This window comes from Cervus canadensis, chromosome 10, assembly GCF_019320065.1.
Source record: "Cervus canadensis isolate Bull #8, Minnesota chromosome 10, ASM1932006v1, whole genome shotgun sequence".
In the NCBI taxonomy this organism is placed as follows: Eukaryota; Metazoa; Chordata; class Mammalia; order Artiodactyla; family Cervidae; genus Cervus; species Cervus canadensis.
In genome coordinates, this window is record NC_057395.1 from 82,168,506 (window position 1) to 82,196,323 (window position 27,818).

At 46.4% G+C, this 27,818-nt stretch overlaps 1 protein-coding gene and 1 long non-coding RNA gene across 2 annotated transcripts; one reads left to right on the forward strand and one right to left on the reverse strand.

The window, feature by feature from the left end:
* The first annotated feature begins 23 nt into the window (after nt 1-23).
* Nucleotides 24-27,711, forward strand: LOC122448959 (histone-lysine N-methyltransferase PRDM9-like). Its single transcript, XM_043480611.1, has 14 exons — nt 24-99; nt 507-623; nt 925-1,032; nt 5,194-5,243; nt 6,986-7,142; nt 7,971-8,072; nt 15,114-15,385; nt 16,382-16,449; nt 17,545-17,738; nt 19,413-19,663; nt 23,119-23,302; nt 24,709-24,968; nt 26,919-26,995; nt 27,351-27,711. Exons 1-14 carry the CDS (start codon nt 24-26, stop codon nt 27,709-27,711), a joined length of 2,277 nt encoding a protein of 758 aa, XP_043336546.1.
* On the reverse strand, nt 9,066-11,560 carry LOC122448816. Its single transcript, XR_006271776.1, has 3 exons — nt 11,346-11,560; nt 10,087-10,088; nt 9,066-9,119 (listed from the first exon to the last, which is right to left on the reverse strand). It is a non-coding gene; the product is annotated as an uncharacterized LOC122448816 (long non-coding RNA).
* Nucleotides 27,712-27,818: the final 107 nt, after the last annotated feature.

The window sequence follows — 27,818 nt, forward strand, 5'->3', positions numbered from 1 at the left end:
TGGCCTTGAGCACTCCAATGGCCATGAGGCCGAACAGGTCTCCAGAGGAGAGCACTGAGGAAGATGCTGGGAGAACAGAGTGGAAGCCTACGGTGAGAGGTGGAGGCGGCAAAGCTGGGCTCTAAGCCAGCTCTATAGGAAGGACATGGTGCTGGTCCCTGAAGCACCACAGACTGCTTGCCTGGGCAGCTGAGTGAACTTCCCTGTGACTGTACACAGGATGGGAATGCCTGGTCCTGTCTGAGATGGTGGGGGTGGAGTGGGACAAAACAGGACACTAGCTTCGTCAACTGCTCTGTGTCCAGGGAGAGTTAGGAAAATGCTCAGCGTTTGTTCAGGTAAGCAGGACACAGTCGGGAAGGAAAGCCTTCATCCCTGTCTCACACAGACCATCCAGTAGCTTCAGGCTACTCCCTGCACAAAAGGTGGAGGAGAAGGCCCAGCTCTAAGGTCTGACTTAGATTAGTAAATCACTGATGAAATCTATTATTTTCCTTAGGCCAAAGATGCTTTCAAAGACATCTCCGTATACTTCTCCAAGGAACAATGGGAAGAGATGGGAGAATGGGAAAAAATCCGATATAGGAATATGAAAAGAAACTATGAAGCGCTGATTGCTATAGGTAACAGGAAGTGCTGGGTGCCTGTGAGCCTGGGAAACATGAAACAGGTCTTCACCCTCACTGTTCACTTGGCCAGCTCTTAGGTGGCTTCATCTGCTCACAGTTCCCTTTTGTGTGGAGACTAAGGAAATGTTTACAGTTTTGTACCAAAGGGAGGTTGACCCTGCAGTGCACAGCTCACCTCTTGCCTTATTCTAGATTCCCCCAGCCCATCCTACAGATTTCCTTGACTTTGTGACACTTCCCATTGCTTCTATGCTTTGTTTCTCCTTCTTAGAACAAATGTTTTGCTTCTTTCCAGGTTTCAGAGCCACTCGACCGGATTTCATGCATCACCGCAGGCAGGTTATCAAGCCCCAGGTAGATGACACTGAGGATTCTGATGAAGAATGGACACCAAGGCAGCAAGGTGAGAGGCCAGGAGGATTTGGAGGTGTCTTCCTGAAACCAGCCTGGGCTTAGGTCTCAACTACATCTCAGCCAGTAATAGAGAAAACATAATTTTCAGCATTCCGAAGTGGTTGTGGCTGAATATTGACATTAGCCTGAATGAAGATGAATGTATAGGTTTTCCAGTGTAATTCTCAAAAGTTTTATGGTTAAAATTTATCATTCTTTTTACAAAGAATTATTTTTGCTAAACATTCTTAGTGAAAGGCAGTTAAAGAAACCTTAGAAATAAATTCACCAAACAGATTTATTACTAATCTCATTGGTTATTGGATTAAATCTCTTCGAAGAGGAAATGATTAACATATTATGTCAAGATACATTATTTATGTATGTATATAAAACAAAACCTGTGATCTTCTTACCCTAAGGTTAAACTAATTCTTTATTTTGATTCTGGGAAAGGGTTGGAGAGAACTATTTATTCTCCATGATCTTTCCCACATTTCACTGACCAGAGATGGCATCAGGTAAATAAAATGAAGTGCACTTATTATAAAATAGAAGTGAGCAGCTCACTTCCTCTTCTGCTGCTCAAAGAGTTTAGAAGAGTTAATCTGCCTAGACTGGAGGAAACAATTTAGATAGTTCTATGATTCTCCATCTATGAATTTCTGTTCTCCCAGATTTTTAAAAATTATTTATTTAGTTTTGGCTGCACTGGGTCTTCATTGCTGTCCATGGGCTTTCTCTGGTTGCGGTGAGTGTCTTCTTGTTGCAGAGCACGTGCAGGCTCTGTAGTTTGTAAAACACAGGCTTAGCTGCCCCGCAGAAAGTGGAATCTTCCTGGACCAGCCATCAAACCTGTGTCCTCTGCATTGGCAGGCAGATTCTCATCCACTGTGCACCAGGGAAGTCCCTCTGTTCCCTGAGGTTATTAAAACTAGTGAAAGGGACATGAAAAGCAAACATTTGGTTGTCTGCAAAGGTTTTGACATAAGGAGAGATTCTTCACAGGGAATACATACGCCTCGGTTCACCACACGCCTGCACGTCTTTATTTACCTTTTTAACAACTTCTGAGTGTATGGCACACTGTTGCTAACTATGTGCACATTAGTGTTAGTGGCCATAGTGCTAATCGCTCAGTCATGTCTGACTCTGCGTACCCATAGACTGTAGCCCATCAGGCTCCTCTGTCCGTGGGATTCTCTAGGCAAGAATCCTAGAGTGGGTTGCCATCTCCTGCTCCAGGTGATCTTCCCAACCCAGGGATTGAGCCTGCATCTGTTGCATCACCTGCATTGCAGGTGGATTTTTTACCACTGAGCCACAGGGGATATATATACACATTGATGTATAACAAATCTGTAGAAATGATACATCTTGCATAACTGAAGCCCTAACCCACTGAGTAAGAATTCTCCAATCCTTCCTCCTCACAGCCCTTGGCAACACGATTATATTTTCTGTTTCCATGGATTTGATTAATTTAGATACCTCATAGAAGTGGAAGTGGGCAATATTTCTCATTTTTGATTGGTTCATTTCACTTAGTAAAATATCATCAAGGCCCATCCATGATGTAGCATGTGACAGAATTCTTTTTTAAGGCTTCAAAGCATTCCGTTGTGTGCATGTGGATGTAAGAGCTATAATATATATCTTATATATAATCTTTATCTTTTATCCACCAATGAACATTTAGGTTGCTTACACACCTTGCCCATTGGGAATAATGCAGCAGTGACCATACATGTGCCCACTATTTATTCAATAACTTGCTTTCAATTTTTTATGGAAATACACTTTTGATTGGGATTGCTAGATCACACAGCAGTTCTAATTTTCTGTGGAAACTCCATACTGCTTTCTAGAAAGCTTGCAACATTTTACATTGCCAACAATAGTGTATAAGTGTTACAATTTCTCCATATCCTTACCAAGCTTGCTATTGTCTTCTTAGACATATTGCCCATCACAGAAGGTTTCAGTTTGTATTTCCCTATTGATTAGTAATATTGAGCATCTTTTCATATGTTTGTTGGCCATTTGTATATTTTCTCTGGAGAAATGCCTATTCAATTCCTTCTCTCACTGTTAGTCAGCTCTGACTGCCATAACGAAGCAGACTGCATTCCTTAAACCACAGAAATTTGTTTTCTTAAAAGGCTGGAGTGTGGAAATTTGATATCAAGGTGCCATCATGGTCAATCAGGGTCTCTTCCTGGCTTATAGGTAGCCTTCATACTGGTGTATGCTTAGTAACCCCTTATCAGATGCATATTTTACAAATATTTTCTACCATCCTCTAGGTGGCCTTTTCAACTCTGTTCAGTGTCCTTTGCTGCACAGAGGTCTTAAGATTAATCTCATTTGTCTATTTTTACTTTGTTCCTAATACTTGTGCACTTGGCACCATATCTAAGAAATCATTGCTGTTTCAGTGTCGTGAAGCTTCACCCTTGTTGTCTTCTAAGAGTCTTATCAAGTCTTGTATTTAGGTCTTTCATCCATTCTGAATTGATTTTTCTTCAAGATGTAAGATGTTCATTATTTTGCATATGGTTATTTTGTTTCCCCAGCACCATTCATTACAGGGATTAAACTTTCCCCATTATCCTGACACCCTAGATGAAGATCATTAGACCATGTATCCAAGAGTTTATTTCTGGCTGTCTATACTGTTCCATTGATTGACATATCTGTCTTTATGCCAGCCAGCTTCCTCAGTGGCTCAGCAGGTGAAGAATCTGCCTTCAGTGCAGGAGACACAGGAGATGCGGGTTCACTCCATGGGTTAAGAAGATCCCCTGGAGAAGGAAATGGCAACCCTGTCCAGTGTTCTTGCCTGAGAAATCCCCTGGACAGAGGAGCCTGGTGGGCTACAGTCAAAAAGGTCACAAAAAGTCACGAAGACTGAGCGACTAAGGATACATTTTTTGCTAAATCTACACTCTTTTGGTTCCTGTACCTTTGTAGTATGTTCTGAAATCAGAGGCCTCCAGCTTTGCTGTTCTTTCTAAGATTGCTTTGCCTATTTGGGGTGCTCTGAGATTCCGTGTTAACTGTTGGATGGATTTTCTATATCTGAAAAAAATTCCATTGGGATTTTAATAGGAATTGCATTGAATCTTTAAATTGCCTTGGGTAGTATGAACAGCTTAATAATATTAAGCCTCCAAATCCATAAACACGAGACACCTATCTATTTATTTATGTCAGATTCCTTTCAGCAATATTTTGTAGTTTTCAACATATAAGTCTTTCATCTCCTTAAGTTTACTCCTAATTACTTCATTCTTTTCAATGCTATTATAAATAAGATTATTTGTCCAGTGGCTAAGACTCCACACTCCCAATGCAGAGAACATGGGTTCAGTCCCTAGTCAGGGAATTAGATCCCACATGCCGCAACAAAGACCTGGCACAAACAAATAAATAAAAATAAATATATTGTTTTTTAATTTAGCTGTTCAGTATAGCTTTAAAAAAATAAAAAATAAATAGGATTGTTTTCTTACTTTCCTTTCTGGAATGGTCATTCTTCATGCACGGAAAGATATTTGAATGTTGATTTTGTACCGTGCAACTTTCTGTGCAGGATTTTTGTGTGTGTGGATTTAAAGATATTTCTGCACATAAAACCATGCCCCTGTGAACAGACATAATTTTACTTCTTTCTTTCCAAATGGAAGCCTTTTGTTTCCATTTCTAACCTAAAGCCCTGGCTAGGAGTTCTAATATTATGGTGAACAGAAATGTAGATATCAGGCATCCTTGCCTTTTTTTCTGGATCATAGAAGTTTTCAGCTTTTCACTGATGACTATGATGTTAGAGGTAGACTTTCAACATATGACCTTTATTATATTGCAGTCACTTCCTCGTATTTCTACATTGATGAGTAGTTTTGTCATAAAAGGCTACTAAATTTATTACTTTATGAACATCAGATGAGGCACAGATGAAGTTTCATTTTTTTTTTTTTTAATTTTAAGAAAATTATGTAATGCTCCCAGTGGAAGCATAGAAGTTGATGATACAGAAATCATCTTCCATTCCTCCTTTGCTAATCATTGTCTTTGTCACTCTCTGGCTTAGATTTATGTCTCCTTAGTTAGAATACCCAGAGTTTGGAAATATTTACCAACCAAAACACTGATTCTCACCTCTTTTTAGGTAAACCTTCTTCGATGGCCTTCAGAGTGGAGCACAGTAAACACCAGAAGGTGAGTATTTCCCAAATCCTGTTGCCAAAATGTCCTCCTCATGGATCCAGTTACAGGTGAAAATAGGAGAAAACACGGAGATCCTGGAGATGGCTGCCTTCCTGCCCTGGATCTTTAGCACACTGTCTGATATCATCACCACCTTTACAGTTAGTAAGAACAACAGCAGTAGTAGGCGGTTCTGTTGTTACATTATTTTCATAATATTTCAGACTTTAAGCATTTTATATGAATAAACTTACTTAAACCTTAAATCAATCCTACAGTACCTATAAGTAGGTATATAGCTATCACCATTATAGATCCAGAAAATGAGGTAAAAAACCTTTGATTATATGTCTGAGATCACAGTATCATTGGTAGTGCAATCTAAACCAATGCACGTTCTCTAAACCCTTTACAAACTGATTAAAACTCCCATAGTTCTATGAAGCTTATTCATACATCTTTATATCATTCATCTGAGAGATGTTTTCAACCTCAGTTCTTTTGTGCTGTGCTAGGGAGGGATATGCTGAGACATCTGACTAAGGGAAGCTAAGGACATGCTGGGCAGTTTGTAGAGTGGACAGTCCAAGATGAAGAAGGAGACAGGATCCCTACCTCAGAGCCTCCCACTCCAATAAGAGGAAGCAACTCGCCACCCTGAGAAGCCTCAGGGTTATGACTGAAAAGCAACAAATAAGAAAATAACAGAAGGACGTCACATAGATTACCCACTTTTGAGTAGAAACTCATCATCTGGGCATCATTTCAAATGCTCCTTCTTGCAGGAGGAGTAACAGCTCCTCCTCTGAGCTCTAACAGGCAACTCTCCTGTTTGGAATCATGTGTTTAGCCTGCCCCTGTGTTGTGAGCTTTGGGAGCCTAGCCCACACCCATTCACTCTCAGAAGTCCAGGCCCAGCTCAAAGCCCCTGAGGGACCCTGAATGTTTTGTGAATGAGTGACTCCACATTTAAGCATTCATCTAGGAGTAGAAAGGTCAAAGAATGCTGAAGATAGTATCTGTGAGCTGGACTTCAATTATAGATGCAGTTTAGGGAATAAATTGATACCAGGGATGTACGCTCACGTTCTAACTGTATTAAATAGCTCACACAACAATTTGTTGAAGGTTATTAAATTTCATGTCCACTATAATATTAAGAATTAGCCTGCATACCAATGAATGGATCAGGAAACTAAGCAGAACCAGCTAGTCATACAGCCTTGTTCAAGGAGAACTGATGAGACCAGCTACTTTAATTCCAAACATTGTCTCTAGGACATGGCAACCTGCAACTTTCATCTCATTTTCTTTATTGTCTAAATGTGTTTCTGCCGATCGTCTTTTCTCTTCTTAATCTCACTGCTTTGTCACCTTATTTTCCAGATGTGTTTTGTCCCCTCTGTAATTTTCCATACTTCCTCATCCATCAAAGGGCCACTAATTAATAAAACACCCCTGATTCTCTCTACGAGCTCTTACCCTCTTCTTTCCCTGACCTCCACCTATTCTTCCTCCCTTGCTCTCACTTTTATGCAGAAAGTTGAAGGGGAAGAACCTTAAGATATGAATTCTAGCTTTGATTCACTATCCACCTAGGCCCTTTTGTTACACTCCAATGTTCAGACCCACCCCCCTCCAAATCAGGTATTTCTAAGAATTGTCAAATATTAACTAAAATCATGCATGTGAAAACACTTCATAAAGTCCTAAAGAACTAAAGAACTGCATGTTGTCTCTTACTCACATGGAAGAGAATGTCCAGGGCCCCATTAAGTAAGGAATCTAGTTTGAAGGAATTGCCGGGAGCAGCAAAATCGCTGAAGACGAGTGGCTCCAAGCAGGCTCAGAAACCAGTGCCCCATCACAGAAAAGCAAGGACCCCTGGACAGCACCCCAGACAAAAAGTCGGTAAGAGAAATTTGGGGGAGTTCCTCTAATTCCTCTAATCCCTGTAGAAAAACTAATAAGTATGGCCTAGGTGTGTGGCACGGACTTTGGGTAGGCATGGGTTTAAGCTGGACTGATCTGAGACATGAAGTTAGCCCTGGGGCCTTGGGAAAATCTTATACATTTTCTGAGGTCCCGGTTGCTATCTGGAAAGTGAAGATACGGATACATAACTCATACGATGCTTGAAAGCCTTACATTAAATGCAAAAGTCTGACATCTACAAGTACTTCAATATATCCAGCTGTGATGATGGGAACCGTGCTTTGTTAGTGTTTATGCCCAGATCTCTGCTCATGTGCCCTTACATGTCATGTGCCCTTAACATATGTTTTCTGAGTAGATGTGTCGGTGAACTATTTCCTAAGTAGGAAGGTTTGGAAGTTAAACCTACTAACGGGAAGTGCAGGATGCTATCACTGAACTGGGCATCTGTGGTCAGTGGAGCCTCAGTCTCCTGAACCTGTAGTTAAAGGGAGAAGAAAGAAAGTATAGAGAAGGGACTTCTTGGGGGTGAAGTGGTTAAGGCTCCACACTTCCACTGCAGGAGGTGTGGGTTCCATTCCTGGTCGGGGAACTAAGATCCCACAAGCCATGCAGTGTGGCCAAGAAATAAATAATGTAACATGAAAACATAAAATTACAAAAGTAAAAGTTTGAAAAATACATGTAAGAAAGTTTTAACAACGTGTATAGATGGACAGGTAGGAGAACTCACACTTTCTGATAAAACAGGGACTAACTCCCCAGACCCCATCAGCCTTGCTTAGCTTCTGTTCTCCATCTTAGAACTCAGAAGAAGGGAGACTGGAGTGAGGAGGTACAGTCTACGGGAAAGAAAGGGCCACGTGTACCAAGAGGTCAGCGAGCCCCAGGATGACGACTACCTCTGTGAGTGACCCCGCTGGCCCACTCACGGAGAAGGGGCTATGAGGCCTTGGTCCACTAACCTCACCTCACCATCTGGTCCCCCGGCCATCCCCTTCCTCTATGACTTGGGGTGCAGGATCGAGGCCAAATGCCATTGTTGCAGGAAGGGGGAGCCCTTCCAGGGCCTGAAACTGGGCTCTTGTCTAACACTCGGAAATGAATTGTCCAAGGAGACACGTGCTGACAAAGCAAGAGATTTTATTGGGAAGGGCACCCAGGTGGAGAGCAGTAGGTAAGAGAACCCAGGAGAACTGCTCTTCCTCGTGGCTCACAGTCTCAGGTTTTATGGTGATGGGATTATTTTCCGGGTAGTCTTTGGTGAATCATTTTAATTCAGAGTCTTTCCTGGTGGCGCACGAATCTCTCAGCCAGGATGGATGCTAGCGAGAGGGATTCTGGGAAGTGGACAGACATGCGGTGTCTCCTTTTGACCTTTCCCGAACTCTTCCGGTTGGTGGTGGCTTATTAGTTCTGTATTCCTTATCAGGATCTCCTGTCATAAAACAACTCATGCAAATGGTTACTATGGTGCCTGGCCAGGGTGGGCAGTTTCAATCAGTGTGCTTCCCCTAACAACTTCCCCCCGAGAGACTTTATACTCAAGATGATTCTTGGGAATTGGGGCAGAGGTCTCTTTCTTCTGTAAATTTTTCCTGCTGTGCCTGGGCATAGGCCTGCCTAGCAGAGCAGAAGTCTCTCTCTACCTGATCTAAGTTGGTGTGTTCTTTATCTGAAACCAGCTTTTACTCTAGTAATAACAGCAATTTAGTTTGAAACTGTTGGCGCCTCTCAGAGATGAAATAGACAGGGGCCAAACAGGAGACCTTACAGGATGGTCATCACTGGTCCCCAGAAATAGGAGGCAACATTTGGAGTGAGGGCTGCAGGGTTTGTGACTTTTTTTTTGTTTGTTTTTTTGCTTGGCTGGTGGTGAAGGAACAGAGCTGTGCTCCAGGAATCTTGTGTTTAGTCTGAAGTTACCATCTTCCACCTGGGTGGTGGCTCCAGCTCCGTAGAAGAACTCAAAAGACATTGTTATGCGTATTTCTTTGAGTAGGAACCAGGACCCTGTCTCAAGGCTGTACCACCATTTGATTGTTTCTCCTGTTTCGGTATTCTCTCCCTTCCCTGATTTGCAATCGTTTGAATCTACCCTTTGGAACTCAGGGAAGGTCAAGGAGGCTGAATGAAGCCTATATCTTACAGATAAGAAATGGAGAACACACAGCAGATCTGTACTCCAGAGTCGCCACCCACAGAGTCCTGCTCAGTTTTAATTTAGGGAACAGGGCAACTATGACTGTGATAAATTTTTGTCAAAATGGGGCATAGGACCGCCTCAGCTTGGAGAAGAGACACTGAATTGGAAGTATTCCTGAGCTCTAAGTCCTAGATCTGAGCCTTGTATGATTAAAATCTCAATCTTTTGGTCTGCCATTTTGTTGTAACAGACGCAATTAGTAGTAGCTGGAGGAGGGATAACTGGAATTTTAATAGACAAAATAAATCTCTTTTTTTTTAAGAATAGGCCTGAAACCCAGTCTAGTCCTGCCACTTCACGGAGACTTTTAGCCAGGTGGCCAGTTGTCTCGTTTTATAAAAAGTAAGGTAGAAGTTATTAGAATCCAGCAGACATTGTTTTGAGAATGGTGGCATCTAAGCCTGACACGACTCAGAAAACTCAAGTGTTTAGCAATATAACGTCTAATCTGAAATTACACCCATAGTAACACCTGGTTATTTTCCAGGATGTCTGAACCATAGCTGAGTACTCTATTTTGACTTTTAGTTGTAAAATTTTCCTTAATAGCCAAAGCAGATGTCACCATTACTGACGTCAGTGTTTCTCTAGGTATGAGAAGATGCAAGAATTGGGACTCATAAAATCTCTTGAAAAGATCTAACTATCTGAAGGCCTGTTCTGCCAGTTTTTTTCAGAGCACCGAGTGCCTCATTCCTGATTTTCACCCTGAACTCCTTTCAGGGCTGTTGAAAGTCAGCAGTTGCACAGGCCGTGATTTAATCTCTGTAGATGTAGATGGCAAGTGTCAATCTTCAGTTGGCAGAGCCCCTTTTTGCTCATAAACTTGACCATGATTTTGAGGGGGGCATTTCATGACCATTTTATCCCATGGTGCTGAGAATGTCCATTTTCAGGCTTGGCAAAGATTTTATTGACAGGCCACTCAATGTGCTGTTACTGGACTAGGCCATTAAACAGTATCCAAAATTCTCTGGACCACCTGTCTTACTAGCCTCTTGGTCCAGGAAGACATTCCCTCTTGTTGCTTTTTTTCATATCTAGAGTTACACTGTTATCATCATCGATCTCATAGGGAACTATATATTATTTTGTCAGAGGCCCCAGTCACACATTTGGCAGTGTAAGAAACAGCAGTTTTGTAAAACAGGTGAAATACAAAGAGCATAGCCAGCAGTATTAGTAAAGTCACAAGTAAGACTTAAGATCTTCCATTAGATGTAGCCCAGTATATCCCAGGTCGTCTGACTTAGTCTACTCTGCACGAATCTTTATCTTGCACGGAAATTATCCATTGGCACCACCATCTATAAGGCACATAGCCCAGTGTAACTCAGGTCGTCTGACTTAGTCTACTCTGTACAAATCTTTATCTTTCAGGGAAATTATACATTGGCACCACCGTCTATAAGGCACATAGCCCAGTTTTTTAGTGTTACTAGACAGATTATCCTTAGTATGATTTAATTGTTTCCAACACAGAGGAGACTTTAAACCTAAATTACCATAGCATGGTGTTATCTATATAAATCCTTCTCATAATTGTGGGAGATTTTTTTTTTTTTTTTTTTTTTTTGCTGAAACTTTTCTTGTTGCTCTGATTAAGCCTGAGTGATAGAAAAAAGCTCAAATTTATGGCCAGAGTCAGAGCAGGCATTATTAATTGGCCCAGTGAGGGGATCCCGTCTAGTAGCATCACAGTGACCTGAATATGACTATAATTTTTTTTTTAAAGTAAATTTTTTCAGGGCCAACCAGTTAGAGTCTTATAGTAGAGAAATTTACCAAGGTAACCCAGAATTGGATACAGGTAATTGGCCACAAACCCAACAATTGGATTGATTTCTAAAACTAGCATAGGATCAGGCCTATGAAAGAAAAGCATTTGATTTATATGCAAAGGTCTAAGAAGTCAAGAAAACATTATAAATGATCATACGAAGCAGATCCAGCATCTTGGGCAAGCTGCCTACCTCTGATGTAGTTGTCTTTTCATCCTGGTGTAGTGTAGTTTTTCCTGTTTGAGCATCATTTGAAGGTGAGATCAGGTCGGCTGTCTTTTCTATAGACCAATCCAGTGTAGGGGCCTTTGGAAGTGGGAATTAATCTAAGAGTTAATTTTCCTTCAGTTTCATTGTGCATGAGCTAGTTAAGAGTACCTGATAAAAAGCCCTTCTATCCAGGTTGGAGACAGTCTCCTAAATTATGTCTTTTTCTAGTCCTGGTTGCAGGTCATGAGGCATCTGATCTTCATCCAAAGATAGATTACTGAGATAAGCTTCAGAAACAAACTTAGGGTGTTCTTTAAGAATTCAATTAAATTTTACATTAATATCACATAACAGCAAAGAACTATCTAAGAAATGAGTCTTACTACATGCAGACCTCCATTAACTGAGATGTAACATTTTTTTGAAATATCTTTTTTTTTCCTAAAGTTACCCTCATTTTTATCAAACCAAATTAAGGCTAGTTTGTTTGCAAAACAGGTCTGTTCTCACTAATTTTGGTCTAATGATTTATATAACCATAATTGTTTATAGACTTTTTATTTTGCTGAAACATTTATAGAATCTCAGACTGAACTTTTACTATAAAACAGGGCTGGGAAACTCACACCAAAGGCTTATCACAGATTTTGTCTAACAAATCAAGGTGAACTCTTCCCTTTTTAAGGTCTCAAAAATTCCTTGATATTTTTCTACCTGTTAGTGAGATAACCTTCCTAGCTCATTTGATAAACTTACTGGAAACCTAAGAGTTCCAAATTTCTGGAGGAGTCAGATAGAGAGAAAATATAATTGTTTTGTTCATAACATATAATTTTACCAAATTATTTTCATAATTAGTTTGAGAGGAAGGTTTTCCTTACTCCCGGAAAACACAAGATTCAAACCTGTAATTTTTTTAGATAGAAACCATAAGTTATAAGCATATTTGCTGGTTCATTCAGTCCTTTGTTAACTTTTGTGTTTTAGGTTTCTAATTAGAACACCAAGACATATCAAAATGTTAAGAACTCCATATAATTTCTAGGATATCTGTATTAGTAATTTTATCATACATTATAACATGAGCAGATTTATTACTCATTTGATAATCTTTTTCATGTAATTTAACCAACCAAATAAACACAGTTTAATATATCTCTTTGGGATGTTTCAGGGGCCCTCTGAAGCACCCCAAAGTTAGCTAGAGGTCAAAGGAACTTCAAAAGAATTCGATTTAGGAAGTTTTATTGAAAAGATCAATTAAAAGCGTTTAGAACATTTGGTCAGATTTAGTCAATGTTGATGGGTGTATCATTTAGCTTGTTGGTATGTCACAATGGGCGTAAATACCAAGGCTCAAGGTCTAGTGAAAGTCAGCTCCGCCATCTTGGACCTAAGGGGCTGTAACCAGTTTTCTTATGACCCTGTCATTCCTAACAAAATCCATTTACCTAACTAATTGTAATCCAATTTTAGAAAATCCTGATCATGCATAACTCTTTTTAGTATTTCTTCATACTTTTTTACTGAAAGCACACTTCCTGCTTTCCTTTAGCAACCAAGAGCTAACTTTTATATTAGCATTTTATAGATTGGTGAGCATAAATACCAGTGATAATTTCTAAAACCCTTGCTTTCTTAAAACATTTTAGGATGGCATCAAACATTATTCATTTATAGTCCCAAATCTCTTTAGTTTTTCTGTAAAAGGAAATCAGTGTTTAGTAGTAAATGTTTCAAAATCTTATTTCATTTGGAAATGACCTAATTATTTAATAGACTTCCAATACTTAGTTTAGCACAACCCTTAGAAATTCAAGTTACGCCAATCTGGGGAGACTATTGTAGACAGATATTTTTAAAGAATAATTATTCTTAATAGAGTTTATATACAAACTCATACCTCATTTACATTTTTTAGAAGTTTTTTACTCGAGGTAATTTCCTTGTTGACAAACTTGTAACAGGTATAATATTTAACTTATATTAAACCTAAATACAATGAAAATATTCTACTTGATGTTAATTACTCTAAGACATGTCTATATTAGATAGGTCAACAAACAAACATTAATATCAGGTATTTAGTACTGAATATTTCCCAGTTCACCTAAACCTGGAATTTAGTGTTTAATTTAGAATTATTTGATTTGTAAGCACTTACCTTTTTTTAAGCCAATTAAATAGAGCTAATTTACAAGTTAACCTAAAAAATATTACCCAGAGACAAAGATATACCAAAACATATTTGGACAGACACAGTGCAAGATCTAGCTTCATTTTCTAAGTTTGGTCATGAATTAGATATTACAATATAAAATTTACTAGTTTATAAAAAAGTTGAAATAAATAACACTTTTAAAGGCTTTTTTCCTTTTTCTCTCAGTCTCAGGAGTTAGAGATGGTCTATATAAGTGTTCCTGAGAGACCTGCTCTCAAGGCACAGGGAAAGAAAATCAAGTTCTAACAAAATGGCAGCAGGTCTAAATGGTGGCCAGACAAAGAAAAATGGCCATCACAAATCACAATACAGAACAGAGTTAAAGCACACACATATAAACCTGGCAGTCCTCATCAGACACTCCCTTAAATACAAGAATACAGTCTCTCAGAAAACCTTCCATAGAGACACAAAACTTCAGATGTCTTCAAAGATTTCAAAAGGAGGAAAGGAAGCCAGGTTGAAAGAAGGAGGAGGAGGCGGGAAAGGGGGGCAAAAGGGGTGGCCTTACAGACGTCTCCTGCCAACTGCAGACACCCAGGCATTATGGGACTTTTCCCTGGGCTTCCAGAAAAGGGAGGACTGGAACCCGGCCCTACCAGAAACCAGACCAGAAAATTCGAGTTCTCTGCCAAGAGGAGGTGATAGGTCTCCAATCCTCAGCTCAAGCTGAGGCCCTTCAACCAGATTCCTGCGTCCAGGACCAGGGGACTAGAAAAATGGGAAGGATAGGAAGGGCTAGGGAGAGGAAAGAGAGAGGGAAGGGGAGAGGTCAACAAAGTCTCTTGTTCCTTACCGGTCGGGGCACTCTGGGCAGTTGTCCGCATCAGTAAAAGACCAGGGACAAAAGGGTCCCAGTTGCAGCCGCTGGGTCTGGCCCATTGGTAGGCAAGCTGGCCCCTGAGTACCCCAAGTGGTCAGGATATCAGTCTCAGTGAAGAAGAGTCCCACCAGAGTCGCCATTTGTTGCAGGAAGGGGGACCCCTTCCAGGGCCCAAAACTGGGCTCTTGTCTAACACTCGGAAATGAATTGTCCAAGGAGACACATGCTAACAAAGCAGGAGATTTTGTTAGGAAAGGGCACCTGGGCGGAGAGCAGTAGGTAAGGGAACCCAGGAGAACTGCTCTGCCTCGTGGCTCACAGTCTCAGGTTTTAAGGTGATGGGATTAGTTTCCGGGTGGTCTTTGGCGAATCATTTTAATTCAGAGTCTTTCCTGGTGGCTGACGCATCCCTCAGCCAAGGTGGATGCTAGAGAGAGGGATTCTGGGAAGTGGACAGACATGCGGTGTCTCCTTTTGATCTTTCCCAAACTCTTCCGGTTGGTGGTGGCTTATTAGTTCCGTATTCCTTATCAGGATCTCCTGTCATAAAACAACTCATGCAAATGGTTACTATGGTGTCTGACCAGGGTGGGCAGTCTCAATCAGTGTGCTTCCCCTAACACCATGAGTGCCCCAGTTCTTTCGAGGAGGTCGTTACGACCAGCAACATCACTATACCTCCTCTCATCCCTGTTCTCACCTCCAGATTGCGAGGAGTGTCAGAACTTCTTCATCGACAGCTGTGCTGCCCATGGGCCCCCAACCTTTGTAAAGGACTGTGCAGTGGAAAAGGGGCATGCCAATCGCTCAGCCCTCACGCTGCCCCCTGGGTTAAGCATCAGACTGTCGGGCATCCCTGACGCTGGGCTTGGAGTGTGGAACGAGGCGTCCGATCTGCCGCTGGGCCTGCACTTTGGACCCTATGAGGGCCAGATCACAGACGATGAAGAGGCCGCCAACAGTGGATACGCCTGGCTGGTGAGAAGCACCCCTTTCCCTGTCCTCTGGCCTCTAATGGCTTGTATGTGGTGGGGAGTACTTCATGTCTACATGCAAGGACGCACATGGTGATAACACGGTCAGCAATGACACAGTCAGCCCTGGGTACTGTGTGCCCTGGGCGTCAACAGAAGACTTCCCTCTAAAGGTGAGAGGAGAGGTGGGACCACAGTGTAGAGACACTCAGGACTTCTATCTAAAGGTCAGAGGAGAGGTGGGACCACAGTGTAGAGACACTCAGGACCTCTATCTAAAGATCAGAGGAGTGGTGGGACCACAGTGTACAGACACTCAGGACCTCTATCTAAAGGTCAGAGTCGAAGTGGGAACACAGTGTACAGACACTCAGGAACTCTATGAAAAGGTCAGAGGAGTGGTGGGACCACAGTGTACAGACACTCAGGACCTCTATCTAAAGGTCAGAGGAGAGGTGGGACCACAGTGTACAGACACTCAGGACCTCTATCTAAAGGTCAGAGGAGAGGTGGGAACACAGTGTACAGACACTCAGGAACTCTATGAAAAGGTCAGAGGAGCGGTGGGACCACAGTGTAGAGACACTCAGGACCTGTATCTAAAGGTCAGAGGAGAGGTGGGACCACAGTGTACAGACACTCAGGACCTCTATCTAAAGGTCAGAGGAGAGGTTGGAACACAGTGTACAGACACTCAGGACCTCTAAAGGTCAGAGGAGAGGTGGGACCACAGGGTACAGACACTCAGGACCTCTATCTAAGGGTCAGAGGAGAGGTGGGACCACTGTGTGGCTCCCTTGTGGAGCCCTTCCCTTCAATGAACCAAGAGACTCAGACTTGCAATGATGAGTAAGGGGCTTACCGTGTGGTCCGACTGGCACGTGAATCCATGCAGGCTGAAAAGCACCAATGACTACAGAGGGAAATAGCTCTTCTATATCTTCCTACCAAAAAAAAGAAAAGAAAGAGGAAAGCTTGTAACTCTTTCTCTGACACTCAGATCACCAAAGGGAGGAACTGCTATGAGTATGTGGATGGAAAGGACACGTCTTGGGCCAACTGGATGAGGTGAGTGCAGTGAGTCTCCAGTGTGTAGACATTGAGACTCCCTCCATCCCACGCCCCTTTCCTTCTCAACCCGGCTCCCTCAACAGCTTTCACATCTTCTTTCCTCTTTTCCCTCCATATCATGCTCTTTCATTTCAAAAGACACTAGAAAGAAGGAAATAAAAATACGATGTGTGCTGTCAGAATAGAAGTCTATATGCTGAACAAAACTGGTGGACTTGAAAACAACTTGAGGAGTCTAGATTCACCAGGGACACTTTAACTCACTCAATGGACACTTACAACACACTTTATGTTTCAGTTTAGACAGTGAACTTCGTTACTGAAGCAGATCACACAACCCATGTCCTTTTGGAGAACATACTGCAGACAGACATTAGCCAATTGATTTTAGGAACAGTAACCTTAATTTTTCTATCTTTGAATAGAAAAATACACAGTGCCAGGATAACCGAATACAGGAGACCTTGACTCTATGTGGGCAACAACCTCCTCAGGCTTGGTTGCAGTGAGAAGTGGGCCCTGAGGCCTCGGAAGGAATGGGGGGCAGGATGGCCCTGAATGGGGGCAGGATGGCCCTGAATGGGGCCATTCTCTGAGGGCCTCTCCTTTCATCAGGGCAGGCAGACAGTGAACAAACAATTACTGTTCCGTGTCTCAAGCTATATCAGAGCTCTCTCCAAGTGTCCGTGGGAGGGGGTGGGCTAGCGAATAGGACCCTGGATACACGTAAGGAGATGGGAGATAGCCTGGGAGAGAAGGCAGGCTGGGGTGAGTGCTGAGGGCTGTGTGTTAGCCAAGGAGCACCAAGTCCTGTGGATGAAAGAGAACTTAATTCAAAGTTTAGAGGAGCTGGAGGTCACCAGCCCCACGGACAGTTCAGGTGGAGATGAGTCTGCAACTGGGCTCTGGAAAAATGGCTAATTAGGTAAGGAGAGACAAGCATGGGAATTCACATGGCTTGGCCGAAGGTGTGAACAGAAGGTCCACATGAGGGGCGGCCTCAGAGGCGGAAGGCAAGGAGCTGGGCATGGTCGGAGGGTGGAGGGCACTCATCACCTGAGGTTTCTTTCCCTTTCCCGGCCTCGACCCCAGGTATGTGAACTGTGCCCGGGACGACGAAGAGCAGAACTTGGTGGCCTTCCAGTATCACGGGCAGATCTTCTACCGAACCTGCCAGGTGGTCAGGCCGGGCTGTGAGCTGCTGGTCTGGTACGGGGACGAGTATGGTCAGGACCTTGGCATCAAGCGGGACAGCCGGGGGAAGAGTGAGCTCGCGGCCGGGAGAGGTGAGTGTCAGCCCTCTTCCAGCACCACACCCCATCCTGGGAGCCTCCGTGGTCCCATTTCAGACCAGAGTACAATCCAGTCCAAAGTCAGTTGAGTTGCAATTAAAATGCCTCAGAATTTTATTCTTGTCATATGATTGTTAGGAAAAATTATTATATTAAAAATGCTAGTTCTAATTTTTAATATTTCATGCAAAAAAATGGGTAACAGCACCTTCTGCTGAAAGGCTTAGAAGCAAAAAGCAACATTTCCAGCACCTACCAGCTTTCTGCCCTTTACCTGTTTCTTCCTCATTTCCTCCCATTTCTAAGCGACACATGTACAGTGATGTGCATTCAGTTACTGTTCCAGTTTGCTGTCATGTGAGTTCATACTCTGTGCCAGATAGGGCTCCACGCACCGAAACAGACAGAACCACTGCCCTGGGGCAGCAGGGGCTTCATGCCACACAGGGGCTGGTGCTCTGAGGAAAACCAGCGCAGGGAGCGTGCCTCGGGTCAGCGTGAGCAGAGGGTGGGGTGTGGTGCAGGACGGTGGGGCAGGGTCTGTGCAGAGATAACGCCTGCCGGAAAGGATTCCAGGCAGGGGAGCAGCCAGTGCTGCAGCCCCATGGCCGGGAAGAGAGGCCATGCCAGGGGTCGTGGGAGGAAGCACAGAGGGAGAGAAGGAGGCTGGATGGGACACGGAAGGCTCAGGGCCTGTGTCCACGTGCAGGCCCCAGGGGTCCTCCTGGGTGACACAGAACAACCGCGCGTCTTTCTGCTGCAAGCAGCATGTTCTCTCTGCTAAGACGATGCTTTGGTTCATTTTTGGGAAGACACAGTAGCGGGAGTCCCCTCAGAGGTCAGTTCATTGCCAGACATGAGGGGAGAGTGGGCTAGCTTAATATGCTTGGGAGTGAGGGTGTGAAGAGTCTGGCTGGAGATGTATTTTTAAATAGGGCTTCCTAGTGCACATTAAATGGACTAAGACTGAATGAAATAAATGAGGTATGAGAACTGGTGAGGTTTGAGAAACGATATGTCTTTATTTTATGATCTATGGGAAACTGAGAGAGGAGCAATTTGTGAACCTGTTTGGGCAGCAGGAGCCAGAGACCTGTAGTCAGTGGGACCTGGGCCGCTCGGTCTCATCCAGTCTCAAACCCACTTCCTGCAGAGATCGACACAAAGGCTGCTCTTTGAACAAGGAGCCACAAAGTCAGATTTACCCACACCTGCTGTAACCACCGCCTGTGCTGCCTCCCATATGCAGAGAACTCCAGGCCAGGCACCCCTAACTTAATAGACCCTTTCCCCTCACAGGGAGCCACTCAGGAGATTTCACCTAAGTCATTAAGTCTTATCCCTCAGTAGGGTAAATACCTGTGGCCACTGTGACATGACATTTCAGACACTTACACGCAGGGAAAGTCCCTGCAGATCCACCTCTATCAGGAGAGATGCTGCCTCTGATGCTGCTGGAAGGTCCCTATCTGGGTGATATGTAGAAAAGACCCCTGACACCAACTTCCTCAATTTCTGTAGATGTAGAGAATAAGAGTGGAGTGGAAATGTGGACTATAAAGACACACTCAATGGGTGACAAATCGTGCACTGTCAACACTTAGATGATTAGTGAGGCAGGCCTGACCACGGCAAACCAGCTACCTGACCAAAAGCTTCCTCTTTCAGCAGAACCGAAGCCCAAGATCCACCCATGTGCCTCCTGCTCTCTGGCCTTCTCCAGTCAGAAATTCCTCAGCCAACACACCCAACACAGTCACCCCTCTCAGAACCTCCTGAGACCATCCGAAAGAGACCTCCTCCATCCAGAGGATCCCTGCCCAGGCAATCAAAATCAGCAATATTCAGATCCACACAGCCCGAGCGACAAACCTGAGGGTCAGGAGGCCAAGGACAGGCCCCAACCTTTGCTGAAAAGGGTAAGGCTGAAGAGGATTTCAAGGGCCTCTTCCTACTCACCCGGAGGACAAATGGGGGGTTCTGGGGTGCATGAGAGAATGAAAGACGAGCCCAGCACAAGCCAGAAACTGAATCCAGAGGACACAGGCACATTGCTCATGGGGGCAGGGGTCGCGGGGATTATGAGGTTCACGTACGGAGAGTGTGGGCAAGGCTCCAAGGACAGGTCAAGTCTCAGCACACACGAGACGACACACACAGGGGAGAAGCCCTATGTTTGTGGGGAGTGTGGGCGAAGCTTCCATTGGAAGTCAGCCCTCATCAGACACCAGAGGACACACACAGGGGAGAAGCCCTATGTTTGTGGGGAGTGTGGGCGAAGCTTCCATTGGAAGTCAGCCCTCATCAGACACCAGAGGACACACACAGGGGAGAAGCCCTATGTTTGTAGGGAGTGTGGGCGAAGCTTCAGTCAGAAGTCCCATCTCATCAGACACCAGAGGACACACACAGGGGAGAAGCCCTATGTTTGTGGGGAGTGTGGGAGAAGCTTCAATGATAAGTCAAATCTCATCTCACACCAGAGGACACACACAAGGGAGAAGCCCTATGTTTGCAGGGAGTGTGGGCGAAGCTTCAGTCGGAAGTCACTCCTCATCAGACACCAGAGGACACACACAGGGGAGAAGCCCTATGTTTGCGGGGAGTGTGGGCGAACCTTCAGTCACAAGTCCGCCCTCATCAGACACCAGAGGACACACACAGGGGAGAAGCCCTATGTTTGTGGGGAGTGTGGGCGAACCTTCAGTCACAAGTCCGCCCTCATCAGACACCAGAGGACACACACAGGGGAGAAGCCCTATGTTTGCGGGGAGTGAGGGCGAAGCTTCAGTCAGAAGTCCGTCCTCATCAGACACCAGAGGACACACACAGGGGAGTAGCCCTATGTTTGCAGGGAGTGTGAGTGAGTCATGACCAACAAACCACACCTTAGCCACAGGAGGATTACTGCAGCCACCCCATGCCTCAGCTCTAAGGGGGCCTCAGAGGAGGCCTGTGACCCGTTACTGTCCCCAGGAGTATGAGGAGAGACTTCCCAGGTGGTCCAGGGGTCAAGACTCCAATGCAGAGACCCACGTTCAATACCTGATTGGGGAACTAGCTCCCACAGGCTGCAACTAAGACACAGCACAGCCGAATAAATAAATATATGATAAATATTTTAAAGAAAGAGTGTGATAAGCAAGAATTACTTGTTAAATAGACCTTCCACTTTCGTGACAGGAGAGGAGGTAGATAAACAGCAGAGGGTTTCTTAAGTGTTCTGGAGATGTTCATGCCAATTGCTTTCGTGGTTTTTTAGGTCTCCTCTTCTAATAAATTTTGTCTCCAAATAAATCTGAAGCCCAGACTATGTAATCATTTCCCCCTTATCACTGACAGTAGTGGAGTCCAGTCGTAGCTGAACCCCTGGGAAGGCATCATTCTGGAGCCAACTCAGTTAGGTCACCGGACAGTCAGTTCCTGGGTCCAGGGAGAGGAATGCAGAGTGGAGTCAGACTCACCAGGGAAGGGAATTCCCTGGCCTCCTGGGAACTGGGGCCTCTCCTTCTTATAGACCCCGACTCTCCTTTGGCCTCTCCTGGTGGCCCTCTGGTTTCCTCTGACTTCTGTAGCCGCAAAGGTGAAGGCCACGTGCACGTGTGTGTGTGCGTGCGCCTGGCTCAGCATGGGCCATCTGGTCTCTTCTGCTCCCTCAGGGTCATCACAGCATCTGGACTCCAGATGCGACCACAGGAGTCCAGTTCTCAGCCCTACCCCCAGCAGCTCTGTGAGCTGGGGCAAGATGCTCAACCTCTCTGTGTCTCTATTCACATCTGGAATATGAGGTGGGAGCACCAGCATTTTGGTCTGATGTGTAAGCACAGGCGGAATCTGGCAGAGGCTGGCTGAGAATGCAAGCCCCACCTTTGCTTTCCTTTGTATTTTTTCTTTAATCTTTTTTATTTTTTAATAGAAGGCTAATTGGTTTACAGAATTTTGTTTCCTGCATGTCCTCCAGCCCCCACACCTTCCAGGTCTTCAGAGCTAGACGAGGAAGGGGCCGTTTAGGCACTGGGCTGCCCTGATGAGGGGGTGTGAGGTCAGGGGTGCTAAGGGAGGCCGACCTCCCTTCCCTCCCCTGCCGTTCCTGCTGAGCTGGGCAGCCCCAGGGCCCCTCCACAGACAGGCAGTGCCCACAGTCATCACCCCTGCTGAGAACAGAGCCTGGAGCCGCGTTTGCAGGAAATCCCTGACCGTCCCCCATCCCACCACCACATGGAGGGTCCTTGAAGCCCACACCGCGGCTTCTCTCTGCATGGGCCTCGTACCTGTGCCCGTGCGCTCTGGTCAACGCTGTCGCGACCTTGAAATTCTTAACCATGGAATAGTTCATCCTTACACTTCCCTGTCATGAGTGAAGTCTGATGGGCCCCGGGGTGCGCTGTGAGCAGGGCAGATGCACACACATCACGGGTCCTGGGGTGACCAGGCTGCACGAGGGGACAAGGTGGACACAAAGCCCCCCACCCTGGGTGAGTGAGGGTGGGGACAGCACCAGGAAGCCACGCTTGCTCAGACCCGGAACTGAGCTCCGACAGAGTGGGGGCAATGGGGTTCTTAAGGTCGACCACACCCTCCCCTCTGTGAATGACCTCTGCCCTGGCCTGGTCCTTCCAGAAGGGGCTCAGGAGGCTGAAGTCCGCCCGGCCACCAGAAGACACCAAGGGGAGACTGGGCCACGGGGCGGGGGGTGGAGGGTGCGAATTCCAGGATTCGGGGCAACGGCCCTCAGTTCCCTCCATGTGCCAGGCTTGTGAAGCGTCTCTACATGAACCGCGTCAGTAAGAACCACCCACTATGATTTTCCGGTTTCTATGCTTTCTTAAGGGAATGCGTTTGTCTGTGGCTTGGTTTCCCTACAGGAAGGGAATCCACGTAAACTCCCCATCTTCTGTGGCTTCAGGCCGGGGCCACGGGAGGGAGAGTTAGGGGTGGTGTAGGCAGAGGGGCTTCAACTGAAAAACAGTGGGGACCCAGAAACCTGCAGGGGCTTCTCACCTGCACCTCCCACCAGAGCTGGGCCTGGAATCCCCTGGAAGGCTGAGCAGGTCAAAGCTTCTCCCTCCCCTCCCCTCCACTCCCCTCCCCTCAAAAAGCTGGCTCCTGGGGCCAGCCCACAACACCCCCAAATTCCCCATCACCCAAGCCCCACACAGGCCCTCCCTCACAGAAGTGGGATGACCTGGATGGTAGCACAGATGGTGTGTGACCCCAGAGCTAGGTGTCTCAGCTGACCTTGAGCAAGGGGGTTGATGCTTTACACAGCCTCCCAGCCCAGGGAGCTGCCAGCAGCCACAAGCCAGGATCTGAAGCGGAGCTGGGAGATGGGGAGTGGGGATGCGAGCTCTCTGAGGTCCCATCCTGTCCCCAGGACAGTGGCCAGGCCCCGCCTGACACCGTGACTGCCCTGCATGGACACACAGGACACCAGCATTCACAAGACGGACAGCCAGCTGCCTCCGCCGCACGCTCCACCCTGACCACGGTGGCCCCGTGGCTGTACCAGCCCCGCTTGCGCACAGCTCTGCTTAACTGCCAGGGCTCGGGGACCCTGGGTGAGTCGGTGAGGGCTGAGCTACAGAGGCCAAGCCTGTCTTCAGCCGCCAGACCTGCCCTGCTTACTGGACTCATGAGCCCAGCCAGTATCTGAAGCCAAGATGCCTTTGGGAGAATTGACTCCACAGACGCTGACCTCAGAGCTCAGACTCCTGAAAACTTACTAAACAGATTATTTTAAAGGCGGATGTTGGTAGGAAGCGGGGAGGGGAATGACTCCCTTGATGGTGCTGTGGTTAAGAATCCACCTGCCAATGCAGGAGACACAGGTTCAGTCCCTGATCTGGGAAGACCCCACGTGCCGTGGAGCAACTAAGTCCGTTCACAACTACTGCAGCCCAACAGCCTCGAGTCTCTGCTTCCCAAACAGAGCAGCCGCCACAGGGAGAAGTTCAGCGCAGAAACGAGAGAGCAGCCCCCGCGCCCGACAGCCAGAGAAAAGCCCACACAGCAGCGAAGACCCAGCAAGCCGAAAATAAATAAATAACCTTGCTTTAAGTAGGAGATCGCAACATTCTCTGCTGATCCAGAGGCTAGGACTCAGCTCCCAACACAGGGGGCTACATTCAATCCCTGGTCAGGGCACTAGATCCCACATGCTGCAACTGAAGGCCCTGCATGCCACAGCTAAGACCCAGCGCAACCAATTAAATGAATACTTAAAAGTAAGAGGCGGTTCATGTCACCATAAAAACTGCGACATTTTAGGAAAAGGAAAAAAAAAAATAAGAGCTTATTTTGCAAGTGCTCATGGTTGACTGCAAAAATTTTCTCATAATATGCAGCTGTTTAAAAAAAAAAAGAAATTTTGAAAATACAGAAACTAAAACCCACCGATAAATGTATGGGGAACATCAATTACTGCAGCATCCGGCCACCACACACGGGAACACATGTCCGTGTTTTTCTTCTACAAAGAAGTTTTCAGCCTCCACCCACCTTCCCACCGGCCTCTGCTCTGCTCACCAAGAAGACTGCGCTTTGGCCTCGTGACCGGGGGGTTTCTGTTGAACTCAGGGAGGTGGACGAGTAGCGCTGTGTCGTTGGGGGCACCGTCTGGCCTGCAGTGAGCAGAGAAACAACAGTGCTCCATCTCTGGGTCGAGTATCTCCAGGGGCCTCGGGGAGCCGCCCAGGAAGAAGCCTCTCAAACACCTTCCCTTCAGTCTCCACAGTTACAGCACATCCCACGTGTCAGGGTTCAGCTGTGGGTTATCAAGTCCTCTCTTGTTGGACAGAAAAGTGTTTCCACAGAGAATCTGCCTGGATCTTGGCCTCGGTTGGTACCGATGTAACAGGCAGTACGTTCAGGGCTCAGGGAAGTTAGTTCTGAAGCTCTCTGGGTTTAGGGCTACAGCACCTCCTCACCTCCACCCCTTCCACGGTCATGGAGCCTTCTCTTCCAGAGGAAGGTGTTTGGCAACATCAGCCACAAAGGCATACTGAAGAGGAGAAAGCCCACGGCAGGCGGGGCTGGGTGTTCCTGGGGGAGCAGAGGGGCCTTGGACACTCCATGCTGGACCCCTGCCCCACCGGATTCTCCTCCTTCTCGCTGGGCATGCAGCTTTCACCTGCTGGGTGCCCACAAGTGAGGGACCCCCAAGACACCAAGCTGGAGTTGGCGATGGGGGAGCTGGATGCAGGGAAACCCGAGACTCTGCAGCAGGTCAGTGCACTGTGGACGAGGGCCGGCCTCACTGACCGGTTAGGCCCTGTGCATTCAGGACACCCTCTCTGGATTCCAGATGGAGGTGCTTCTGCCCCCAGGGCCCACCTGGGTCTCAGGAGGTGGAAGAGAGACCGGGTTGTCCTTCCCTCCTCCTGCCCACAGACTGATAAAGGCCAGTTCCCAAAAGTCACAGCAGGGTGGGCAGAGTGAGTCTTGGGTCTCACAGGGTCCCTGTGAAGAGGGGTTCACTGCTCCCTGGATCGCTCTTGGCTGGTTCCCCTTCTGTGTTGTTTTCACACCAAATCTCACAAGGACGAGGCCGTCCAGGTGCCCACAGCATCACTTGCCCAGGTCCTGACAACCCTCCTTATTTATTATGGGCAGGGAGACAGGGTGGCTGGTGTGACGCTCCCCTGGACTAGACAGGAGACCCCCCAGGGTGTGTCCCTGCCACCTCCTGAGACCCAGGAGGGCATTGGGGGCAGAGCACCTCCAGCTGGGGTCTGGAGAGGGTGTCCTGAATGCACAGGGCCTAACTGTTCAGTGTGGCTTCAAGGGGTACGGGCAAGAGGGTCACGAACTCCTTTCTAAATATTTCAGACAACCACTGAGATCCTTTTGGTTTTTGGTTTCAGATCTTTTTATATGGTCCATTTTCAGAGTCTTTATTGAATCTCTTACAATATTGCTTCCATTTTATGTTTTGATTTTTTGACTGCAAGACATGTGGGATTGTTACCAAGTCCAAGCTCACTTTACATGCCTCACAACAGACCGATAAATCAGAGGCGAGGTGCTGAGGCAAGGAATATGACTTTACTCGAAAAGCCAGCAGATTGAGAAGATAGCAGACTAATATCTCCAAGAAACCATCTTGTCAGGGTCTATTTGCCAGTGTCTTTTATAGAACACAGAGCTGGGAGGTGAGGAAATACAGTAAAAAGGCCATATATCTGGCAAATATCTGGAATGGCCAGTCTCGGGAGGAGATGTGTTACTTTCTCCCTGCTGTAGCCATCCACAGGTGGACAGGTCCTGGACAAAGGCAGAGGGGCGGGGTTTCCTGAGGCCGGCCATTATGTATGGACAGTATCCCTGTACCAAACAGACCAACAGGAAGCAAAGGTTAGAGTAAAACATTCAACATGGAGTCAGATTTTGTTCTTCCCTGTAACAATTCCCAGTGTCAGCGTCCATTCCACAATCTTATGGGAAATGGGGTGATGAGTGTTCTAATTGCCCCACTAGTTGCATCTTTTGGGGAGTGCCCACCACTGGTGCCAGTGTTCTGAATGTTGACATTGGTCTTTGTTGTTCTTTGGAAAGTCTCTACTTCATATGGATAGACATAATAATATTATAATACAGGTGTTGAGAGTTGTTTTATTCAGTACAAATATTTTAGGACTTCAAAACCAGGGGGCAGCATCTAAAGGTAAGGAACTTAGCACTTTTCTATGTGTGGGAAGATGCACCAGCCATCTCACTGAAATCATCCCCTTTGATATACACCTTACCACCTGGGACCAGCATCCTGACTTCTCCTTCCTGAGTTTCCTCAGGCTGCAGTCTGATGGCTGCTGGAAAGCAGGTATTCTTTTCTTTCCTGAGTTTCCTCAGAGCTCACCATGAGAAGTGGCTTCAGTTTGATGGCTTCTAGAGAGTAGGAGGGGGAACCTGGGTGCCCATTGAGATCATCTCAGCAGAGAGAGCAAGCAGGTCCTGTGACTCCAGACAACCTTCCAACGTTCAGGGCTCAGCGTTCAGCCTGCAGGATCCACATTCGTCAGCTCAGCCACCATGCTCTGCACTTAGTTGCTATCTAGCCCTGAAACCTACACTGCAGGAGGCCCTCTAAATGTGGCGTCCTGTCCAGCAAACTCTCGGTCACACCCTCCAAGCCTGACCCAGGCCCAGCTCTGCTGAGAGGGCCTCACTGGGACCCAGGTTCCCCTCCTGCTCTCCCACATTCCGTACCTGAGTGGGGAGAAGGCAGGGGCTGGGGGCACAGTGCCTCCAAGCAGGTAGGGCAGACGTTCTCCAATCACCCCTTGTGGTCCATCCCAGGGAACACAGTCTAATGTCAGTTTTAGCAGCAGAGGACATGTGTCCCCAGATCCGGCCTTCCCTCTAACAGATGTGAGCTGTGAACACTAACACAGGAAACCCCAAGTGACCTGCTTAGGCTGGAAGACTAGTTCCTGGGATGTGAGCTAAAGTCTGAAAGTAGCTTCTCATTGGGATTAGCCTTCTCCAGACATAGCTTGGGGGCAGCAAGAGTGAAATAAGTGGCCCCCAGCTGGGACAGCCACACAGTGCCTCTTGACAGCCCTGTGGAAACTGCACCAGAGTGACCACGAGCCCACATTCACCCAGCAGATGGCTTCTGAGAGGTCAGAGACAGACTAAAGCCACCATGAGCCTGTACTCACAGCAGACAGCCGCTGACAGGCCTGTGACAGACCAGAGTGACCACAAGCATGCATTCACCCAGCAGACAGCCCCTGATAGGTCTGTGACAGGTCAGAGTGACCACAAGCATGCATTCACCCAGTGGATGGCCTCCGAGAGGTCTGTGACAGGCCAGAGTGATCAGAAGCATGCATTCACCCAGCAGACAGCCCCTGATAGGTCTGTGACAGACCAGAGTGACCACAAGACTGCACTCTCCCAGTGGATGGCCTCTGAGAGGTCTGTGACAGACCAGAGTGACTACAAGCCCACACTCACTCAGCGGTGAATTCTTGCCTGGAGAATCCCATGGACGGAAGACTCTGGTGGGCTACAGTCCATGGGGCCGCAAAGAGTCAGGCACAACTGAACACCTGAGCACACACACATGAGACA

Bases quoted from the DNA above. Each gene is read 5' to 3' on its own strand.
- LOC122448959 (XM_043480611.1), top strand. From the start codon at position 24: ATGAGGCCGAACAGGTCTCCAGAGGAGAGCACTGAGGAAGATGCTGGG. The intron at 16,450-17,544 runs GTGAGTGCAGTG...CCTCGACCCCAG, and splicing joins TCTTGGGCCAACTGGATGAG to GTATGTGAACTGTGCCCGGG. The intron at 17,739-19,412 runs GTGAGTGTCAGC...TTCCTCTTTCAG, and splicing joins TGAGCTCGCGGCCGGGAGAG to CAGAACCGAAGCCCAAGATC.